Source organism: Mastigoproctus giganteus, chromosome 7 (genome assembly GCF_048544385.1).
Source record: "Mastigoproctus giganteus isolate SK-2022 chromosome 7, ASM4854438v1, whole genome shotgun sequence".
In the NCBI taxonomy this organism is placed as follows: Eukaryota; Metazoa; Arthropoda; class Arachnida; order Uropygi; family Thelyphonidae; genus Mastigoproctus; species Mastigoproctus giganteus.
The window spans coordinates 80,680,132-80,703,626 of NC_143581.1; the positions used below are offsets into that span (position 1 = coordinate 80,680,132).

Genomic DNA, 23,495 nt, shown 5'->3' on the forward strand with positions numbered 1-23,495 from the left:
TCTTGCTTTTGCAGTTCTGCCATATAGCGCTTTATTTTGTAATCTCATTAAATATTTTACTCTTAGCCTCTGAGTGACGTTTAACTGAAAATGAAAATCTCTCTCTCACAGCTCTTTGTTTTCAATTTTTTTTTATATTTTCTTTACTAGGTGAGATAAAATATCAATAAAATGTGAGATAAAAAAAAAAAAAAAAAATATATATATATAGGTTTGCCATGCTACTGGCAAATATCCTATTTTAATTTAGCTTATTATAAGCAACACATAGTGGATTGTGCTTTTCTGCTGCCACTGATGTCAGCTTTCCTACTATTTTTTTTATTTATTTTTAAAATATATTTTTATTAATTTCTATCTCTCTATTTAATTTTTGGATTAATTGGATTATATTTACATGGGGGTAGCATGACGATGTGCTAACGCTGCATTCATTCCGCCATCTATAGCCTAATTTGTTTCTACAAATTTGTATATATTTTCAGTTCAGCTATTGTTTTGTCAGTGGTGTGGTTTGGCCATTCGAGTACTAGGCTTTCTGTTTTATTATTTTTCGCTGCATAAGAACCACCTCTATGCAAATCTATTGCATCGGCGGTCTGATTTTAGTATCATTCCATCGTTGCATGGATTTGTTTAGCATTTGAAATGCAATGATTCCTTGACTATTATTGGTCTCGTGGTCCTCTGTTGAGATGCCGCATAATGGTCAGTCTATTTTAATTCATTTTATTAATTATTATTTTCAATTTATTTGGTCATGTAATGTTAGTCTACATTTCCACCTTAGTGAGATTTCACATAATTCGGAAACGGGTGCCATCAAGGATGCGCCACTAAATTCATTTTAATTGACTTAATTTTCTAAATTATTTTAGGAATGTTGCTTCAACACTACCCTCTTCTTCTTTATCCCATCCCTATATATTTTTCTGTTATTGTTATATTATTTTATTTGGCTGTTTTATTTTGCTCTACTAGTATGCCATGCTACTGGCAAATATCCTATTTTAATTTAGCTTATTATAAGCAACATGGAGTGGATTGTGCTTTTCTGCGGCCACTGATGTTAGCTTTCCTACTATTTTTTTTATTTATTTTTAATATATATTTTTATTAATTTCTATCTATTTAATTTTGGGATTAATTGGATTATATATATATATATATATATATATATATATATATTATTATTATTATTATTTAATAGAATATTATTTAGTTGCTGGCTTTAAGAAAATCCTAACAGTTACTGCTGAAGTAGTAGAAGTTTTTGAAAAAAAAAACACCATGTCATTATCAACTAATTCATGTTACTTGGTGAAGAAATTCACTTAGACATATGGAGGTAACCTAGTAACTATTTTTAATGAACTAGATAAAAAAAAGTACTACATTTAAGAGGTTAAAGATAGAGCTGTATCTTCAAGGATTGATACACTTCCTGATTTCTAAATTGTGTTAATTTTCTTGTATTTTTTTTTTTTTTTTTTAATTTCTATTCCATTCCCTCTTACTATGAGAGAATGGAATGGAAATGGAATTGAATTGCACTTAAAATGTATTTTCAGTAATCTACATTGTTGAACATTTCAGTGCATTATGATGTCTTGCCAGGAACTAATAAAAAATAATCACATTAGATGGTTTATCATTATTCAGAGGTGATCTCTTTGACAAGTTTTACTGTACAATTATGTTAATATACTTGACATGATTTTACAGTATCTATTGTTACTATGTACCGATTTTACAGTACCTATATAGATTATGGTATAGTAGTAGTGACATGTGATACAAGAAAGCAAGTGTATGAGCTTCTGCATTCCCTCCAAATGCATGTCAAGTTCCCCCTTAAATTTATTCAACCTATCAACTTCCACAATGACAGGTGGAAGTTTGTTCCACCAATTAACCACGCGCTGGTTAAAGGCAAATTTCCTCACATCTATTCTACATCTGTCCTTTCTTAATTTGAATTTATGCCCCCTTAGGTTTGTAATCTGAACAATTGGAAGGATTCCATCAGAATTCAGCGTGCTCAACCCATTCAAGGCCTTATACACCTCAATCAGATCACCGTGCAGGTGCCTAGTCTCCAGCTGCTGCAATTTGCAGAACTTAAGCCTCTCCTGGTAAGAGGATTCCTTCATTCCCCTCACCAATCTTGTTGCCCTTCTCTGTACATGCTCAAGCAAATCTACATCCTTCCTAAAATGAGGCCTCCAGACCTGCATGCAGTACTCAAGGCATGGCCTGACCATTGCCTTATACAGACGGGACAATCACCTTCTTTTCTCTGCTAGCAAAATTCCTGTATATCATTGACAAAACCCCATGACCTGCCCTGGCAGCCTGTCTGCACTTCATATCTGACTGCACAATTACTCCCAGGTCTTTTTCATTTTCTACCACCTTAAGTGTAGTACCACACAGTTGGTACGTTTCTCTGGGGTTACTTCTACCCATATGCAGTACTTTACATTTTTCAGTGTTAAACTTCAGTTGCCACTTCTCAGCCCATCTGCCCAAATTTTATAGATCCTGTTGCAGTAACACACTGCCATTACCTCTCAGAGAACACAGTATTGAGGCTGTGATACATATGTTATTGAGGCAGTGACAGGTGGGTCAGAAAACTACTAGGAGGGGGGGGACAGTAGAATTAAATTTTGTCTGTATGCACTATCTTGTTGGACCCACATTGTACAACAATTTGTCAAAAGCATGTCATGTAGTAACTCTGGTAACAGAGTTGATAAAAATCATACATAATGCTCTCTTGTCAGATAATAAAAGTAAATAATGATCATTTACCTTTTATTACCCAAGAAGACAACACAGTACACATTAGTCATATATTTCATCTTTTCAGGTACAATGAACTTTGTCTTCAAAGATACTGGGCCATACATTGACACTCCCTGAGGCTGAAACCATATGAAGTACTAACATGACATGCAGATTTATGTCTATCTAATAATGCATATTGCAGCAGTTCCAAATGACCTTTTGTGTGAAGGGGCTTTATCAGTCCATAGGATGCACTTTCAAAACTATTTGAGGATCCTATTATTGCAGTACCCATTGACATTAGGACACACCGAATTCGTAATCTGTATGGAGTCGCAGATTTTGCATTCTGCACTTTTGGCTGCAAATCATATACTCTTATAATTCAGTGGGTGGCAGTTCACTCCAAACCTGATACTGCGTGATATTACAGTGTTTTGCATATTTGTATTAGCCATTTGATCAGATGCCACTACTTCTTCCATGGCAGGCAGTTGTATTGAGCATGGCCTACCTCTTCCAAATATTGGCACAATGCTGCAACACAATTTCAAAGGTACACATCAGATTGTCTGATGATATTGGCTTTGGGATATTATCAGCCTTGATAGTGTGTGCGTGCGTGTTCATGCGCGCATGTGTGTGTGCATGTGCCCCTATTCCCTTCCCAAGAAGACATAAAGGATACATCACAGTACACATTAGTCATATATTTCATCTTTTCAGAATGAATTATGCCATTTAAATTCTCAACTGCTGATATTTTACAAGAAAACACAAGAAAATACTGTAGTGCTGTAACACAATTGTAATATCTTGTTACATGTGCATTGAATCAAGAAATTGTTCAGAACATTTTTTAGAATAGTTTAGTATTAGTCAAGGAATCATTTCCTGTGCTTTTTATGCAGCATTAATAATACAGCCCAATATTGTAGATTTTGACAAATTTAGTTTCATTCATCTAACCATTTAAAATTTTTCATACAAGTATTGTAGCCATATATGCTAATGTGGCCATATAATTTTATAGCATGATTATAGTAACCTATATAGGAATGCTTTTGATGACTTAACAGCTATATTTTGCTTTTAAAATGTAACAATTCCCATAATTTTATATTTATCTGCTTCTCAATTTATTTTAAAAATTTAGGTTTCTGCATTGGATCTTTTGCCATTCTTTTTATGTCTTTCTTCTATTTACATTGAAGAACTTAAGTAAGTGCATATTTTAGAATTATTTTGCACAGTACCTCCATTATAAATTTTTGATTTGACCTTTTCTATAAATTGCATAAAATTTTCATGAAATATGGTGCTCTTCTCATATTTAAAATTATAAATTGTATATATATATTAAACATCTTGTGTAAATTTTATCATTCTTTAAAATTGGCATTACATTTAATGTTATATATTGTAATTGCTTACAGCATTGAAATTAGAGTAAGAGGTTATCATTCATTTGGATGGTCTTAAGGACATCCTGTTAAAGAAGTAGACAGTAGTTGCTGATACTGAATAAGAGGTTTTATGGAATGGTGTGAATTCCAGGTGGTAGGCGACTCTCATCAACCAGGCAATACCACTACTTTGCTTATTGGAGGTTTGAAGTGGTCCATTCATTTTTAGTCTTGGTACTTAGTACTATAGGTTTTGATACCTTTCGTGTCTGGGGGTTTCATTAAAGGAAAAAAAGAAAAAAAAAAAATGAAATTAATCAGAATTGTTGCTGAAAATCTGATGAGTAATCCTTGACCGCTGATAGTTATCATATCTAGCAAAGGAAAAATGATTTCAAACAAGACGAGAACTGCTGCAAACAGCTAAACAAGGTCTTCACGAGCCAGTTTCTCTGAAATCACTGCAAAAAGAATTGTATGTTATCTCTAATAAAAGACTAAAAAATGCAGGAAAAGATTTTATTGCTTGACATACATTGGCATTGAGGGCAGATTATTATTTATTATTGTTAATTGCTGTATGGTTGCAAGGAATCCTGAGGCTTATATCGCACCACCAAAAAAAAAAAAAAAAAAAATTCCCGAGTTACCCTGAGAGAGAGAGAGAGAGAGAGAGAGAGAGAGAGAGAGGGAGGATGAGAGTGAGGTGTCAAAAGTAGAAGGGAATCACCAAGAAAGAGAAGAATTATGATATCCAGCTCAGGATCCTGGGTGAGCCAAGCCCATACTCACCAGATGTGAGCCTCTGGAGTAATATGCTTAATCTACTTTTATCTTTTGAAAAGGCACAATGTGCCAAGTGGCCATAGTAGCCCATGTACCATTAAACTCCAACTGTAACAACAACAACAATGTTTTGAAACATTGTCCCAATGACCAGGAAATAATAAACTAAGAAAATTAAATATAAATTTCTGTCATTTGACCAATTCACAAGACCAACAAAATGCAAATATGAAAGTACTAAATTGTAAGAATATCTTCACAACTAATTACGCCCTTATTTGAACAAATCATCTCCTTATTCCTGCTAGCAAAGTTCCTGTATATCACTGACAAGACCACATGAACTGCTTTGGCAGCCAGACTGCACTGCTCTGAAAACTTTCTAACTGACTGCATAATTACCCTCCAGGTCTCTTTTACATTTTCCACTACCCTGAGTGTAGTATCGTACAGTTGGTATGTCACTCTGGGTTTACTGCTACCCATATGCAGTACTTTGCATTTTTCAATGTTAAAATTCAGTTGCCACATCTCAGCCCATCAGCCCAACATTTCTACATCCTGTTGCAGCAGCATACTGTCATTAACAACCCTGCCAACATTTGTATCAACTGCAAACTTGGACATTAAGCCTGATATGCCTTTATCAATATGATTGATAAATATAAAAAACAACGAGCCCAACGCCGAACCCTGGGAGATTCCACTAATAACATTAGTCCAGGAACAGCAGTGTCCATTGATTACTACTCTCTGTTTTCTCACACTCAACCATCCATTTATCCATAGCAGCAACTTGCTCTTAATGCCATACTGCTGCAATTTTTACAGTAGTCTTCCATGTGCAACAGTATGATATAAAAATTAATTTTTGCATCCAGTTCCTTTGTGACCAAATCATAATATCCAATCAAGTTGGTCAGACAAGACTTCCTCTTAACAAACCCATGCTGTGGCTGAATTATTACTGCAGCCTTGTCTAGATGATCCTGCAGTGCTTCTTTAGCCAGTGACTCCATTAACTTATTTTCCCCAGAACATAAGCTAAACCAACAGATCTGTAATTACTTGTGTCACCCTTTGATTCCTTTTTGTGAATTGGAGATACATACAGTCCGTGGGGGACCTCTCTTGATACCAATGTACTTCCATAAGTATGGCTAAGGGTTTGCTTACTTCCTTTGCTGCCTCCTTTAATATAACTGAATAGATCCCATCCACCCCAGGTGAATTTTTTATGTTTAACTTCAACAATTTCACCTCTGCTTTCCTCTCAGTTTTCCAAATTATTTAGCACACTGTTAGAGTTTAATAAGCTTCTTTTCTCCACTTCCCCACAGAATTCCTCATGTGTGAATGTAGATATAAAATACTTGTTCAGTTTGTCAGCTATATGAGCAGGATCATCAACAGTCGAACCATCAATATGAAATGGACCAATCTGATTCATTCCTTTCATTCTAAAGTTTACATAAGTAAAGAAGTCTTTGCATTTTTTTTTTTTTTTTTTGCATTCTTTGCCAAAGATTTCTCGTAGTCTGCCTTTGCTTCCCTAAGCTACTTTGTGATTTGATTGCTAGTTAGTTAGTTATTTGGTTTTTAGGAGCATTAGCAACTAAGGCCATATTGCTCCGGGATATGCGGTGGTCATTCCCTGACCTTTCCACATCCTCTGTATTTGGTGGTGACGGGCTTGAACCCCGGTCTAATCAAGAAGCCTGTGCTATGCACTGCTGCTCCTTCCCACCTGGCTACGGAGGCACCGATTTGATTGCAGACTAGCTTATATCTACCATAGGCTTCTGTGTTGCCTGATAATTTATATTCATCCCGTGTATTTTTTTTTCTCTGCGACGAGTTTCAGTAGTTCATCTGACATCCAGGTACACCTAAACCTAGAACAGTATTTTTTAGTTGTTAGTAGTAGCAGTGGCATGTGATGCAAGAAAGCAAGTGTATGAGCTTATGCAGCATCAGCCAAAAAAAAAAAAAAAAAAATCACACCATTCCCTCCAAATGCCTGTCCAGTTCCTCCTTAAATTTATTCAACCTATCAACTTCCACAACGACAGATGGAAGTTTGTTCCAGCAATTAACCACCTGCTGGCTAAAGGCAAATTTCCGCACATCTATTCTACATCTGTCTTTTCTTAATTTGAATTTATGCCCCCTTAGGTTCGTAATCTGAACAAGTGGAAGGATCCCATCAGAATTCAACGTGCTCAACCCATTCAAGGCCTTATATACCTCAATCAGATCACCGTGCAGGTGCCTAGTCTCCAGCCACTGCAATTTTCAGAACTTAAGCCTCTCTTGGTAAGAGGATCCCTTCATTCCCCTCACCAATCTTGTTGCCCTTCTCTGTACACCCTCAAGTAAATCTACATCCAAAAAATCTACATCCTTCCTAAAATGAGGCCTCCAGACCTGTACGCAGTACTCAAGGTGTGGCCTGACCATTGCCTTATACAGAGGGATAATCACCTCCTTTTCCCTGCTAGCAAAATTCCTATATATCATTGACAAAACCCCATGACCTGCCCTGGCAGTCTGTCTGCATTGCTCAGAAAACTTCATATCTGACTGCACAATTACTCCCAGGTCTTTTTAATTTTCTACCACCTTAAGTGTAGTACCACACAGTTGGTACGTTTCTCTGGGGTTACTTCTACCCATATGCAGTACTTTGCATTTGTCAAGGTTAAATTTCAGTTGCCACTTCTTAGCCCATCTGCCCAAATTATCTAGATCCTGTTCCAGTAGCACACTGCCATTACTGTCATTAACAACCCTGTCAACCTTTGTATCATCTGCAAACTTCGACATTAAGCCTGATATACCTTCATCAATATCATTGATAAATATACAAAACAACAGTGGACCTAACACCGAACCCTGTGGGACTCCACTAATAACATTAATCCAAGAAGAGCAGCACCCATTGATTACCACCCTCTGTCTTCTCCCACTTAACCATCCTTTTATCCATTGTAGCAACTTACCCTTAATACCATTCTGCTCCAATTTGTACAATAGTCTTCCATGCGCAACAGTGTCAAAAGTTTTCCTGAAATCCAAATATATGATATCAAAATAATTTTTTGCATCCAGTTCCTTTGTAACCACATCATAATATCCTATCAAATTTGTCTGACAAGACTTTCCCTTAACAAACCCATGCTGTGTCTGAATTATTGCTGCAGTCTTGTCTAGATGATCCTGCAATGCATCTTTAACCAGTGACTCCATTATTTTACCTGGAACAGAAGTTAAACTAACTGGTCTGTAATTACTCGTGTCACCCTTCGATCCCCCTTTGTGAATTGGGGATACATTTGCACATCTCCAGTTCGTGGGAACCTCCCCTGAGACCAAGGATGCTCTCATAATTATGGCTAAGGGTTTGCTTAGTTGCTTTGCCGCCTCCTTTAATATAACTGGATAGATCCCATCTATCCAGTTATATTAAAGGTGCTTTTCTTATGTTTCACTTCAACAATTTCTCCTCCACTTTGCTTTCAGTTATTCCAAAATCATTAAGTATCCTGCTACAATTTGATAACCTTCTGCCATTTTCAAACCTTAATAATTCCTCATGTGTGAATGTAGATGCAAAATACTCATTCAGTTTGTTTGCTATCTGAGCAGGATCATCAACAGTCGAACCATCGATGTTAAGTGGACCAATCAGATTCATCCCCTTCCTTTTAAAGTTTATATAAATAAAGAAATCCTTGCTGTTTTTCTTAGCATCTTTTGCCAAGGATTTCTCGTAATCTGCCTTCTCCTGCCTAACCTCCTTTGTCACCTGATTATAGACTAGCTTATATCTGCCATAGGCTTCTGAGTCGCTTGATAATTTATATGCATCCCATGCATTTTTCTTCTCTATTATGAGTCTCATTAGTTCATTAGATAACCATTTAGGCCTGAACCTTGAACAATATTTCTTAATAGGTATGAAACTTTTAGTAGCTTCCACGATTAATTCCTTGAATGCTACCCACTTAGAATTTACTGTTGTTAACATCGTCAGTTTATCCCACTGTACAGAATTTAAAAACTGTCGGAGACCACTGTACTCACCTTTACGGAAGCAAAAACCCTTTCCTTTACCCCTGATGGTAATTAAATCTTTAAGTAAATCCCACATCAATATACTGTGATCACTGCCACCTAGTGGTTCCTTTATCTGCAAATTCTTAATACACGAATGATCACTGCTGATAACCAGATCAAGAGTATTACTTTCTCTGGTTGCCTCTCGAACATGCTGCTGCAGAAAACAATCGTCCAATAAATCCTCAAAAGTCTGACTAGTGTGTGAGTGACCAACCCACAAGTTCCAGTCAATATCTGGGAAGTTAAAATCCCCCCCATTATAAGACATTCCGATTTACTAGTCCACTCTATTTCTCTGTACAATTGTTCATTGTTCTCATTCGAGTCATTAGGCCTATAACCTACTCTTATTTTTGCTTTCGCAGTGCTTATGTCACACCAAACTGACTCAACAGTGCACTGTTCATCTATATCAACTGGATACACTTCTTTTGATTTTATGTTTTTCTTAATTAACAGCATAACACCTCCTCCCTTTCTATCCTGTCTATCCTTTCTGTACACATTATACTCCCCAAATTCCAGTTCAGCATTCCTTATATCTGTGTGACACCACGTCTCTGCTATCCCAACAATATCTGCCTTTGATGTCTTGACCAACACTTCAAATTCATTAAATTTATTTACTATACTTCTAGCATTTGTATACATGCAAGCATACATGCTCCTACTCCTATTCTTAGTTACCCTAACACATACCCACCTATTTTAGGATGACTGCCATCCGTCCCTGAAACCCCCAACATCCCACGCTCTAGTTTGCTACTTATTCTAATAGAAGTTGTGCAAGAATCACCTTCACCTCTGCCTATGGCTACTGTTAAGCTATTAGTCCTTGTATCCCCCCCCAAAGCTAGCAGTTTTCCGACCCACCTAACACTGCCTCAATAGCATCAGCAAATATTCTTGCACCCTTTCTATTTAAGTGTATCCCATCCCTATAGAAGCAGTCTCTCCTGTTAACAAGTACAGACCAGGCTGAAAAAAATTATACCACTTGAGCCTTGCACATTCTTTCCAGGGCCGAATTGATTGACAGGGCTCTCATCATATACTCCCTCCTATAGTGTCAGGGCAGAATTGCAGACACTTTCAAATTCAACCCTAATTCACGGCTTTTTTTCAACAGGGACCTGTACTTGTTAAGTAATTCCGCCGGTCTCCTACTCTTAATATCATTAGTGCCAACGTGTACAACTATATCACCTTTTGTGCCCTTAAAAGATGATATCCGCTCTACAACGTCATCAACCTTTGCCCCTGGCAGACATACCCTGGTCCTGTTCCACCTATCCTTTTTACAAAGCATGTTTCCCGTTTCCCTGACAATAGAGTCACCAACAACTACTAGTTCCTGTGGGACCAGTGCATTCTGTCTTTGGGGTTGCCGCTGTGTTGTGTGATGACCAAGTGCAAGCTCTGGCGTTGATGTGGGCAGCTGAAAGCCCGATGGGCCCCTCAATTTAGATCTTTCAAGGGTATCTACCCTGTTCCTCAAACTCTCATATAGGCCCATAACAACGCTGAGTTGTCGCCTGATTTCCTTACACTCCTTACATCGCGCACACACAAATACATCCCCCATGCCCCCATGGCAATATCATGTTCTGTTCCAAAGAGTTCGGCAAATATTTCCCAAGTTGCACATTTTTTTAGGCTGTGATGCATTGGAGAATCGCCCCCTTCAGTTTTCCCCCGAGTCACAGCACTCCTGCCACTTTGTGCCTGTTGCTTTGCTGCTCTAGTTTGTTGGGGCATGATACTTTAAATTAATAAAATCAATAAATTAAATTAAATAAATGTCAATACTATGCTATCTAATAGAAACAGTGAAGCATAATACTCTATAAATTATACGTTAGAGCTACCTAGTGAACACAATTAAAAATTTGAATTCCCTACCACTATATACAAAAACAATGGCTGCAAGATTCGAACGAAATAATGGTTTTACCTATATTAAGTATTATGTATATCTACAAAAACTGTTTATCTAAATTAAAATAAAAATAACCAGTGTAACTATAACTATAAGACTACGTATTAAGTACAATATAAAATAACAATTATGTAAATAAAAATGCAAACACTTATCGTTTTTTTCGGAGCCTGCAACTGACAGCTGTAATTTTTAAAGAGAGTCAGTGCCCTCAGTACAAGCCTAGTAGCTTCTTTGATTACTTTCTTAAATACTTCCCATTTAGAATATGTTGTGTTAGTAACATCATCAGTTGGTCCTACTGTATAGAATTTAAAAAACTGTCTGAGACCGCCATAGTCATCTTTATGAAAGTAAAAACCTTCGCATGATGATTGTTACATCTTCAAGTAAATCCCACATCAGTACACTGCTACCTAGTGGTTCCTTTATCTGTAGATTCTTAATGCAAGAATAATCACTGCTGATAATCAGATCAAGAGTATTACTTCCTCTGGTTTCCTCTTGAACATGCTTCTGTAGAAAATAGTCATCCAATAAATCCACAGGAGTCTTGCTAGTGTGTGGAAGTGTCCGATACAAAAGTTCCAGTCAATATCTGGAAAGTTAACATCTCCCGTTATGTGATATTCTGGTTTACTGCCCCATTCTAATTCTCTTTACAGTTGTTCATTAACTCACTATATAACACTCCTACTCTCATTTTCCCAGTGCTTTTGTCACACAAAATTGACTCAACATTGCACTGGCCATCCATGTAAACTCTATGCACTGCCTTTAATTTTTTGTGTCGTAACTAACAGCATAACCCCTCCTCCCTTCCTATCTGTACACATTGTACTCCCCAAATTGAAATTGTGCATCCCTTTTGTCTCTGCGATGCCACGTCTCTGATATCCCAAAAATATCTGCCTTTGATGTCTTGATCAGCACTTCAAATTCATTAAATTTATTTACTATATTCCTAGCTTTGGTGTATATGCAAGTATACATGCACATTTTTACTCTTAGTTACCCTAACACAGCTCATGTATTTACTTGTTCCATGATGACTGTCAGCAGTGGTTGCTTTCCAGGCTGCTTCTCATTCCAGTAGAAGTCTGAAAGAATCCCTTTTACTTCTGCCTGTGGCTATGTTAATCTATTAGACTGTGTATCCCCCTCAAGCTAGCAGTTTTCCGACCCATCTATCACTGCTCCAATAGCATCAGCAAATATTCTTGTACCCTTTCTATTTAAGTGTATCCCATCCCTATAGAAGCAGTCTCTCCTGTTAACAAGTACAGACCAGGCTGAAAAAAATTATACCACTTGAGCCTTGCACATTCTTTCCAGGGCCGAATTGATTGACAGGGCTCTCATCATATACTCCCTCCTATAGTGTCAGGGCAGAATTGCAGACACTTTCAAATTCAACCCTAATTCACGGCTTTTTTTCAACAGGGACCTGTACTTGTTAAGTAATTCCGCCGGTCTCCTACTCTTAATATCATTAGTGCCAACGTGTACAACTATATCACCTTTTGTGCCCTTAAAAGATGATATCCGCTCTACAACGTCATCAACCTTTGCCCCTGGCAGACATACCCTGGTCCTGTTCCACCTATCCTTTTTACAAAGCATGTTTCCCGTTTCCCTGACAATAGAGTCACCAACAACTACTAGTTCCTGTGGGACCAGTGCATTCTGTCTTTGGGGTTGCCGCTGTGTTGTGTGATGACCAAGTGCAAGCTCTGGCGTTGATGTGGGCAGCTGAAAGCCCGATGGGCCCCTCAATTTAGATCTTTCAAGGGTATCTACCCTGTTCCTCAAACTCTCATATAGGCCCATAACAACGCTGAGTTGTCGCCTGATTTCCTTACACTCCTTACATCGCGCACACACAAATACATCCCCCATGCCCCCATGGCAATATCATGTTCTGTTCCAAAGAGTTCGGCAAATATTTCCCAAGTTGCACATTTTTTTAGGCTGTGATGCATTGGAGAATCGCCCCCTTCAGTTTTCCCCCGAGTCACAGCACTCCTGCCACTTTGTGCCTGTTGCTTTGCTGCTCTAGTTTGTTGGGGCATGATACTTTAAATTAATAAAATCAATAAATTAAATTAAATAAATGTCAATACTATGCTATCTAATAGAAACAGTGAAGCATAATACTCTATAAATTATACGTTAGAGCTACCTAGTGAACACAATTAAAAATTTGAATTCCCTACCACTATATACAAAAACAATGGCTGCAAGATTCGAACGAAATAATGGTTTTACCTATATTAAGTATTATGTATATCTACAAAAACTGTTTATCTAAATTAAAATAAAAATAACCAGTGTAACTATAACTATAAGACTACGTATTAAGTACAATATAAAATAACAATTATGTAAATAAAAATGCAAACACTTATCGTTTTTTTCGGAGCCTGCAACTGACAGCTGTAATTTTTAAAGAGAGTCAGTGCCCTCAGTACAAGCCTAGTAGCTTCTTTGATTACTTTCTTAAATACTTCCCATTTAGAATATGTTGTGTTAGTAACATCATCAGTTGGTCCTACTGTATAGAATTTAAAAAACTGTCTGAGACCGCCATAGTCATCTTTATGAAAGTAAAAACCTTCGCATGATGATTGTTACATCTTCAAGTAAATCCCACATCAGTACACTGCTACCTAGTGGTTCCTTTATCTGTAGATTCTTAATGCAAGAATAATCACTGCTGATAATCAGATCAAGAGTATTACTTCCTCTGGTTTCCTCTTGAACATGCTTCTGTAGAAAATAGTCATCCAATAAATCCACAGGAGTCTTGCTAGTGTGTGGAAGTGTCCGATACAAAAGTTCCAGTCAATATCTGGAAAGTTAACATCTCCCGTTATGTGATATTCTGGTTTACTGCCCCATTCTAATTCTCTTTACAGTTGTTCATTAACTCACTATATAACACTCCTACTCTCATTTTCCCAGTGCTTTTGTCACACAAAATTGACTCAACATTGCACTGGCCATCCATGTAAACTCTATGCACTGCCTTTAATTTTTTGTGTCGTAACTAACAGCATAACCCCTCCTCCCTTCCTATCTGTACACATTGTACTCCCCAAATTGAAATTGTGCATCCCTTTTGTCTCTGCGATGCCACGTCTCTGATATCCCAAAAATATCTGCCTTTGATGTCTTGATCAGCACTTCAAATTCATTAAATTTATTTACTATATTCCTAGCTTTGGTGTATATGCAAGTATACATGCACATTTTTACTCTTAGTTACCCTAACACAGCTCATGTATTTACTTGTTCCATGATGACTGTCAGCAGTGGTTGCTTTCCAGGCTGCTTCTCATTCCAGTAGAAGTCTGAAAGAATCCCTTTTACTTCTGCCTGTGGCTATGTTAATCTATTAGACTGTGTATCCCCCTCAAGCTAGCAGTTTTCCGACCCATCTATCACTGCTCCAATAGCATCAGCAAATATTCTTGTACCCTTTCTATTTAAGTGAATCTCATCCCTGTAGAAACAGTCTCTCTTCTTAACAAGCGCAGACCATGCCTGGAAAAATTCTACCCCGTGAGGTTTGCATAGTCTCTACAGGGCTGAATTGATTGGCAAGGCTCTCATCATATACTCCCTCCTATCGTGTTTGTGCAGAATTGTAGACACTTTCAAATTTATTGAAAATACACTGAACCAGTTTAGAACTATAACACCAGTAAATGGCCCATAGCCCATCTTTGCCTAGTTGTCTAAATACCAGTGTCCTTCATCAAACTAAGATAAAGCATGACATAAGCATGGGTAAATAAAAATTGAGAGTAGGAGTGTGCTATAGGCCTAATGACTCTGATGAGTATAATAAGATACTGTACAGGGAAATAGAATGGGCCAGTAAATCAGAGAGTCTTATAATGGGGGATTTTAATTTCCCAGATATTGACTGGAATTTGTGGGTTGGTCACTCACACACTAGCAAGGCTTTTGTGGATTTATTGGATGATTGTTTTCTACACCAGCATGTTCGGGAGGCAACTAGAGGGAGTAATACTCTTGATCTGATTATCAGATCAAGTGATTCTTCATGCATTAAGAATCTGCAGATAAAGGAACCGCTAGGTGGCAGTGATCACAGTGTGCTGATGTGGGATTTACTCAAGGAGGTAACTACCATCAGAGGTAAAGGGATGGGTTTTTGCTTTCGTAAAGGCGACTATGATGGGCTGAGACAGTATTTAAATTCTATACAGTGGGACCAACTGATGATGTTACCAACAGCAAATTCAAAATGGGAAGCATTCAAGGAACTAATCTTGGAAGCTACCAGGCTTTACATACCAACCAAGAAATATTGTTCAAGGTTCAGGCCTAAATGGTTGTCAGATGAACTAATGAGACATATGGCAGAGAAGAAAAATGCATGGGATACATACAAATTAATGGGTGAAATGGAAGCCTATGATAGATATAAGTTGGTCTGTAACCAAGTCACAAAGGAGATTAGGCAGGCAAAGGCAGATTATGAGAAATCCTTGGCAAAGGATGCAAAGAAAAACAGAAAAGAGTTCTTTACCTATTTAAACTCAAGAAGGAAAGGGATGAATCAGATTGGTCCACTGGATGTTGATGGTTCAACAGTTGAGGATCCTGCTCAGGTGGCTAACGATCTAAACAAGTATTTTGCATCTACATTCACACATGAGGAGTTATTCAGGAAGGGGAATGTCGTAGGTGAAGTAAACATTGGCAGTGAGCTAGATGATTTTCTAATAACTGTGATGAAAGTGGAGGAGAAATTGTTGAGGATAAACATAAAAAAGGCACCCGGGGTGGATGGAATCTATCCAGTTATATTAAAGGAGGCAGCAAAAGAAGTAAGCAAACCCCTAGCCATAATTATGAGAGCTTCTTTGGACTCAGGGGAGGTACCCATAGACTGGAGATGTGCAAATGTAACCCCAATTCACAAAGGAGGATCAAAGGCTGACACAAGTAATTATAGACCTGTTAGTTTAACTTCGGTTCCAGGAAAATTAATGGAGGCACTGGTTAAAGAAACACTGCAGGATCATCTGGACAAGAATTCAGTTATAGCTCAGACACAGCATGGTTTTGTTAAGGGCAGGTCTTGTCTGACCAATTTGATTGGATACTATGATGTAGTCACAAAAGAACTGGATGCAGGGAATAACTTTGATATTATATATTTGGATCTTAGAAAGGCTTTTGATACTGTTGCGCATGGAAGACTGCTGCACAAATTGGAGCAGTGTGGCATTGGAGGCAAATTGCTGCTATGGATAAAGGGATGGTTGAGTGGCAGAAGACAGAGAGTGGTAATCAATGGACACTGCTCATTGTGGACTAATGTTATTAGTGGAGTTCCTCAGGGTTCAGTGTTGGGTCCATTGTTGTTTTCTGTATTTATAAATGATATAGATGATGGTATATCAAGCTTAATGTCCAAGTTTGCAGATGATACAAAAGTTGGCAGGGTTGTTAAGGACACTACTGATGCTATGCTGCTGCACCAGGATCTGGAAAGGTTGAGCAGATGGGCTGAGAGGTGGCAAATGAAGTTTAACATTGACAAATGTAAAGTACTACATATGGGAAACAGTAACCCCAGATCAACGTATCAACTCTGTGGTACTACACTGACAGTGGTAGAGAATGAAAAGGACCTGGGGGTAATTGTGCAGGCAGATATGAAGTTCTCTGAGCAGTGCAGACGAGCTGCAAGAGTAGCTCATGGTGTCTTGTCAATGATATACAGGAATTTTTCTAGCAGCGATAGGGATGTGATTATTCCCTTGTATAAGGCATTGGTCAGGCCACACCTTGAGTACTGTATACAGGTCTGGAGAACTCATTTCAAGAAGGATGTAGAGCTGCTGGAACGAGTACAGAGAACGGCAACAAGATTAGTGAATGGAACAAAGTGTTGCCCTTACGAAGAAAGGCTTAAGTTTTGCAAATTACAGAGTCTGGAGACTAGGCATCGGCGAGGTAATCTGAGAATCTAGGAATCGGCGAGGTGATCTGAGAATAAGGCTTTGAATGGCTTGAGCATGCTCAATGCCGATGGGATTCTTCCTCTTTCTCAGAATAATCACCTGAGAGGGCATAAATTCAAATTGAGGAAGGACGGATGTCGGATAGATGTGCGGAAATTTGCCTTTAGCCAGCGGGCAGTTGGTTTGTGGAATAGACTTCCATCAGTTGTTGTTGAAGTTGATAGCCTAAACAAATTTAAGGCTCAGCTGGACAGGTATTTCGAACGAACGGAGGGGTGAAATGGGAGTAGTGGTTGTGCTTTTTTTTTTTTTTTTTTTTTGGCTGATGCTGAATAAGCTTGCTTTCTTGCATCATATGCCTCTACTAATGCTAAAAATGCTAATGCTAAAGATTATTGCCTAGAGAAATGACTTCCTGATTTTGATTCCTGGGTTTATTGGCGCTCAGAAGAGGCTCTGACCGCACTGTAACCCAGCTGACCAAAAATCCCCCCCCCCCAATAAACAGACGATCTAATAATTGATAATTTATCAACTTGGATCAAACTCCCAACAACAGAATAATCATGCCTAAAGTATTATTTTAAACACATAATAACATTCATATCCCTTCATTTAATTACAAAACAGTATAAAACCTTGAGACACGGGGTAAAAATGCACATTGAAGAGGCTGTAAATATGTATATAGTTATCCCCTTGGACATACATGGGTCGTTATGCCTTAGTAAAACTATACTGGCCCTTGTACAGGGGATAGCATTTTCTATATATTTACATTAACACACTTTTTCATTAACATACTTCTTGTATTTAATCATACTAACAGTTCTTGTACTTGTATAAACACATCATTTCATTTATATAGGTTCATTCCGCCATCAGAGGCAACCCCTCCCCCCCAACTAAGTCAAATAAAAACCCTCTCAAGGCTATCAGAACATTTGCATTGACATAGGGCATATTGCCTACAGCAATTTCACCATCACACCATAATCAGTGAAAAGCGCGGCTGCAAGTATCATTTAAAGTATCAAAAACCAGAAGGCGGGAATTGATACCTTTTCCGTCTGACCATCACAATACAAGAAATAAGTAAGAACCCATGCTCATTTAATCTGATACATTCCCGTTGGGCTTTGGCACTCTATTATAAGACAGTTTTCATCCCAGCAATCTCATATGCTTCTGCCATATGGTACGATAAGACCATGCTAGTAGTAAATAGAAGAATGCTGAATTCTACCCAGCGATCCATCCTCTGCGCCATAACCCGTGCCTGCAGTACAGTGAGTACTTCAGCCTTACAAGTAATAGCAGGAATACTCCCACTAGACCTAGAAATCGTTAGAACTGGAATGCTCTATTACTTTTCCAAAGGAATCCCAGTTAGCTTCCTGAATTTTACAACTGACCCCACTAATAATAGGAAGGCAGAAAAAGTAAGTCTACTGAACCACCTGCTACAGGAGTGGCAAAACAGATGGGCCGGTACCACCAAAGGAGAGATCACCCGCAAGTGTTTTCCACAGACAAATAGAGTACACCTGAAATCACCATCATGGTTCCTCCCAGGACTTACAGGGCATGGCCCCTTCAATGCAAAGCTCGCTGGCTTCAGACTCACAGACAACCCACATTGCAGTTGTGGAGAAATAGAAGACTGGAACCATCTTATGTGTGACTGTCCCATCTACGAAGACCTGAGATGTATTCTAATTACAAAAATGAGATATCTTCCAAGAGGACAAAAATTTCTCCTCCTTGAAATGGAAGAAGATTATAAAGCATTGTCACGATTTGCCCAGGACCTCTTCGCGAGAAGAAGGGTGCAAATTGCTATACACTGAGGAAAAGAGGAAATGCCACTCAACCATGACAATGCAAAGACAAAACATATCACCAACCAGCATTTCTCCTCTTTAAATGGAAGAAGATTAAAACCGAAAAACTTGATGACAGACTGCAAGTGCAACCTCAACAACCTGAACTGCAAGTACGGGACTTGTCCCAGGAATGACCTACAACCCTAGAAGTTGACATCTCTTTAGAAGAAGTAGAACTTAAATAGAAGACCTACTGTGGACTTGACCTCATTTCAGCTCTGCTGCCAATGCCACAGGTGATCCTATACCTGTTCTTTCTTGCATTGTACTTTCTTTCCACTTCCCTGGGGAGGTTATTAGCACTTCCCATTTAATTTCTATTAATTTCTATACAGTCACCTAAAAATTAAAATCGGGCAAAACTGGATTGGGGACAACAGAAGCGGGTAGGTATGACATTCTTTTAGTCTGGCTATCAGTCTTCTCAAAACCTCCGAAGAAGTAGCAGACTGATGACCAAATGGAAGAATGTTATTTACATTTTTATTTTCATTGTTTATTATCATTTTTTATTGTTATTTTCATTGTTCATCATTATTATTTTTTTTTTATTTCCATTTTTCATTAATATAATTTTATATAGGCCTTCCAGGCTAAAGCTAGTTTACTTTAACTAACTTGTTAGTTTGGTCCTAATTCCCTACAGATAGATACCATTAAATAAAACTGACTAATATATATATATATATATATATATAAATGAAAAAATTAATAATAAATAATGAAATAAACTGTCTATTTGACTACCTCCACACATCTGTCCAGCTGACCTTTGGATTTCACTAATCTCTTAGCCTCAACCACCACATGGGGGCGATTTATTCCAGTAATTAACAAATCTGTGACTGGGACTGATAGAATCTACCCTATTATATTAAAAGAAGCAGCAGAAGAATCAAACCTTGTGCCATTATTATGAAAGAATTTTGGATTCAGAAGAGGACCCTGCAGACTAGAGATTTCTTTAATAATCTGATTTAAAATCTAAGCTTACAAGCCTTTAAGTTGTACATAACAAAACAGCAACACCTTCTGTGAGAACACACTTGCTTGAAGTTTCAGAATAAGGGTGATTACCAATTTTATAGAAGGAAAGCTTTAATTTAATGTGATTTGAACTGTATTGAGCCCCTGGCATGAAGTGTTCATTGGTCTTAAAGTGAATTATTATGTGCAGTGTGTTATTGTACACGTTGGCACTAATGATATCAAGAGTAGGAGACTGGCAGAATTGCTTAAGAAGTACAGGTCACTGTTGAAAAAAAGCCGTGAAATAGGGTTGAATTTGAAAGTGTCTGCAATTCTGCCCAGACACGATAGGAGGGAGTGTATGATGAGAGCCTTGTCGATCAATTCAGCCCCGGAAAGATTGTGCAAGGCTCAAGGGGTAGAATTTTTTTCAGCCTGGACTGTACTTGTTAACAGGAGAGATTGCTCCTATAGGGATGGGATACGCTACGCTTAAATAGAAAGAGTGCAAGAATATTTGCTGATGCTATCGAGGCAGTGTTAGGTGGGTCGGAAAACTGCTAGCTTGGGGGGGGGAGACAAAGACAAATAGATTAACAGTAGCCAGTGGCAGAGGTGAAAGAGATTCTTGCACTGCTTCTATTGGAATGAGCAGAAGCCTGAAAAACAAGATGCAGGATATTTCAGAGACAGCTGGGAGTCATTGCGGTACAAGTAAACACACGGGTTGTGTTAGGGTAGCTAAGAATAGAAATAGGTGCATGTATACTTGCGTGTACACCAATGCTAGGAGTTTAGTAAATAAATTTGATGAATTTGTGGTATTGCTCAAAACATCAAAGGCAGATATTGTTGGGATATCAGAGACATGGTGTCACACAGATATAAGGAATGCAGAACTGGAATTTGGGGAGTACAATGTCTACAGAAGGGATAGACTGGATAGGAAGGAAGGAGGTGTTATGCTATTAGTTAAGAAATACATAAAATCCAAGGAAGTGACGCCAGTGGACATCGCTGGACAGTGCAGGGTCGAGTCAGTTCAGTGTCGAGTCAGTTTGGTGTGACATAAGAATAGGTAAATCAAAATTGAGAGTAGGAGTGTGCTATAGGCCTAATGACTCTGATGAGTATAATAAGATACTGTACAGGGAAATAGAGTGGGCCAGTAAATCAGAGAGTCTTATATTGGGAGATTTTAATTTCCCAGATATTGACTGGAATTTGGGGGCTGGTCACTCACACACTAGCAAGGCTTTTGTGGATTTATTGGATGATTGTTTTCTACATCAGCATGTTCGGGAGGCAACTAGAGGGAAGAATACTCTTGATTTGATTATTAGCAGTGATTCTTCATGCATTAAGAATCTGCAGATAAATGAACCACTAGGTGGCAGTGATAACAGTGTGCTGAAGTGGGATTTACTCAAAGAGGTAACTACCATTAGGTGTAAAGGGAAGGGTTATTGCTTTCGTAAAGGCGACTACGATGGACTGAGACAGTATTTAAATTCTGTACAGTGGGACCAACTGATGATGTTACTAACAGCAAATGCAAAGCATTCAAAGAACTTATCTTGGAAGCTGCTAGGCTTTACATACCAACTAAGAAATATTGTTCAAGGTTTAGGCCTAAATGGATGTCAGATGAACTGATGAGGCATATGGCAGAGAAGAAACATGCATGGGATACATAAAAATTAACACATGACACAGAAGCCTATGATAGATACAAGTTGATATGCAACCAAGTTACAAAGGAGGTTGGGCAGGCGAAGGCAGATTACGAGAAATCTTTGGCAAGGGATGCAAAGAAAAACAGCAAAGAGTTCTTTACTTATGTAAACTCTAGAAGGAAGGGGATGAATCAGATTGGTCCACTTCATATCGATGGGTCAACAGTTGATGATCCTGCTCAGGTAGTTAACAAACTAAATGAATATTTTGCATCGACATTCACACATGAGGAGTTATTTAGCGAGGGGAAAGCCAGAGGTGTATTCAACTCTAGCAGTAAGCTAGAGAATCTTGTAATAACTGAGAGTAAAGTGGAGAAGAAATTGTTGAAGATAAACACAAGAAAGGCACCTGGGGTGGATGGGATCTATCCAGTTATATTAAAGGTGGCAGCAGAGGAAGTAAGCCAACCCTTAGCCATAATTATGAGAGCTTCCTTGGACTCAGGGGAGGTACCCACAGACTGGAGATGTGCAAATGTGACCCCAATTCACAAAGGAGGATCAAAGGCTGACACAAGTAATTGTAGACCTGTGAGTTTAACTTCTGTTCCAGGAAAATTAATGGAGGCACTAGTTAAAGAAGCACTGCAGGATCATTTAGACAAGACTTCAGTTATAGCTCGGACACAGCATGGTTTTGTTAAGGGGAAGTCTTGCCTGACCAATTTGATTGGATACTATGATGCAGTCACAAAGGAACTGGATGCAGGGAATAACTTTGATATTATATACTTAGATCTTAGAAAGGCTTTTGATACTGTTGCACATGGAAGACTGCTACACAAATTGGAGCAGTGTGACATTGGAGGCAAATTGCTGCTGTGGATAAAGGGGTGGCTGAGGGGGAGAAAACAGAGAGTGGTAATCAATGGACACTGCTCGTCATGGACTAATGTTATTAGTGGAGTCCCTCAGGGCTCAGTGTTGGGTCCATTATTGTTTTCTGTATTCATAAATGATATTGATGATGGTATATCAAGCTTAATGTCCAAGTTTGCAGATGATACGAAGGTAGGCAGGGTTGTCAAGGACACTACTGACACTATGCTGCTGCAACAGGATCTGGAAAGGTTGAGCAGATGGTCTGAGAGGTGGCAAATGAAGTTTAACATTGACAAATGTAAAGTACTACACATGGGAACAACAGCAACCCCAGAGCAACGTATCAACTCTGTGGTACTACATTGACAGTGGTAGAGAATGAAAGGGACCTGGGGGTGGTTGTGCAGGCAGATATGAAGTTCTCTGAGCAGTTTAGATGGGCTGCAAGAGTAGCTCATGGTGTATTGTCAATGATATATAGGAATTTTTCTAGCAGGGATAAGGAGGTGATTATTCCCTTGTATAAGGCAATGGTCAGGCCACACCTAGAGTACTCTGTCTGGAGGCCTCATTTCAAGAAAGATGTAGAGCTGCTGGAACGAGTACAGAGAAGGGCAACAAGATTAGTGAATGGAACAAAGGGGTGCTCTTACGAAGAAAGGCTTAAGTTTTGCAAATTACAGTGTCTGGAGACTAGGCACCAGCGAGGTGATCTGATAGAGGTGTATAAAGCCTTGAATGGTTTGAGCATGCTCAATGCTGATGGGATTCTTCCTCTAGCTCAGAATAATCACCTGAGAGGGCATAAATTCAAATTGAGGAAAGACAGATGTAGGATAGACGTGCGGAAATTTGCGTTTAGCCAGCGGGTGGTTGGTTGGTGGAACAGACTTCCATCCCTTGTCATGGAAGTTAATAGCCTAAATAAGTTTAAGGCTCGGCTGGACAGGTGTTTTGAATGAACAGAGGGGTGAAGTGGAAGTGGTTTTTTTTTTTTTTTTTTTTTTTTTGGCTGATGCTGCATAAGC

General features: G+C 38.5%; 1 protein-coding gene across 1 annotated transcript in view; it reads left to right on the forward strand.

Moving 5' to 3' along the window:
- LOC150083026 (DNA-dependent protein kinase catalytic subunit-like) overlaps positions 1-23,495 on the forward strand; it is a 387,849-nt gene that overhangs the window by 49,389 nt on the left and 314,965 nt on the right. Inside the window, exon 7 of the mRNA XM_090378359.1 lies at positions 3,950-4,014. Coding sequence (XP_090234485.1) covers positions 3,950-4,014 — 65 coding nt within the window. The remainder of the gene's footprint in view (positions 1-3,949; positions 4,015-23,495) is intronic.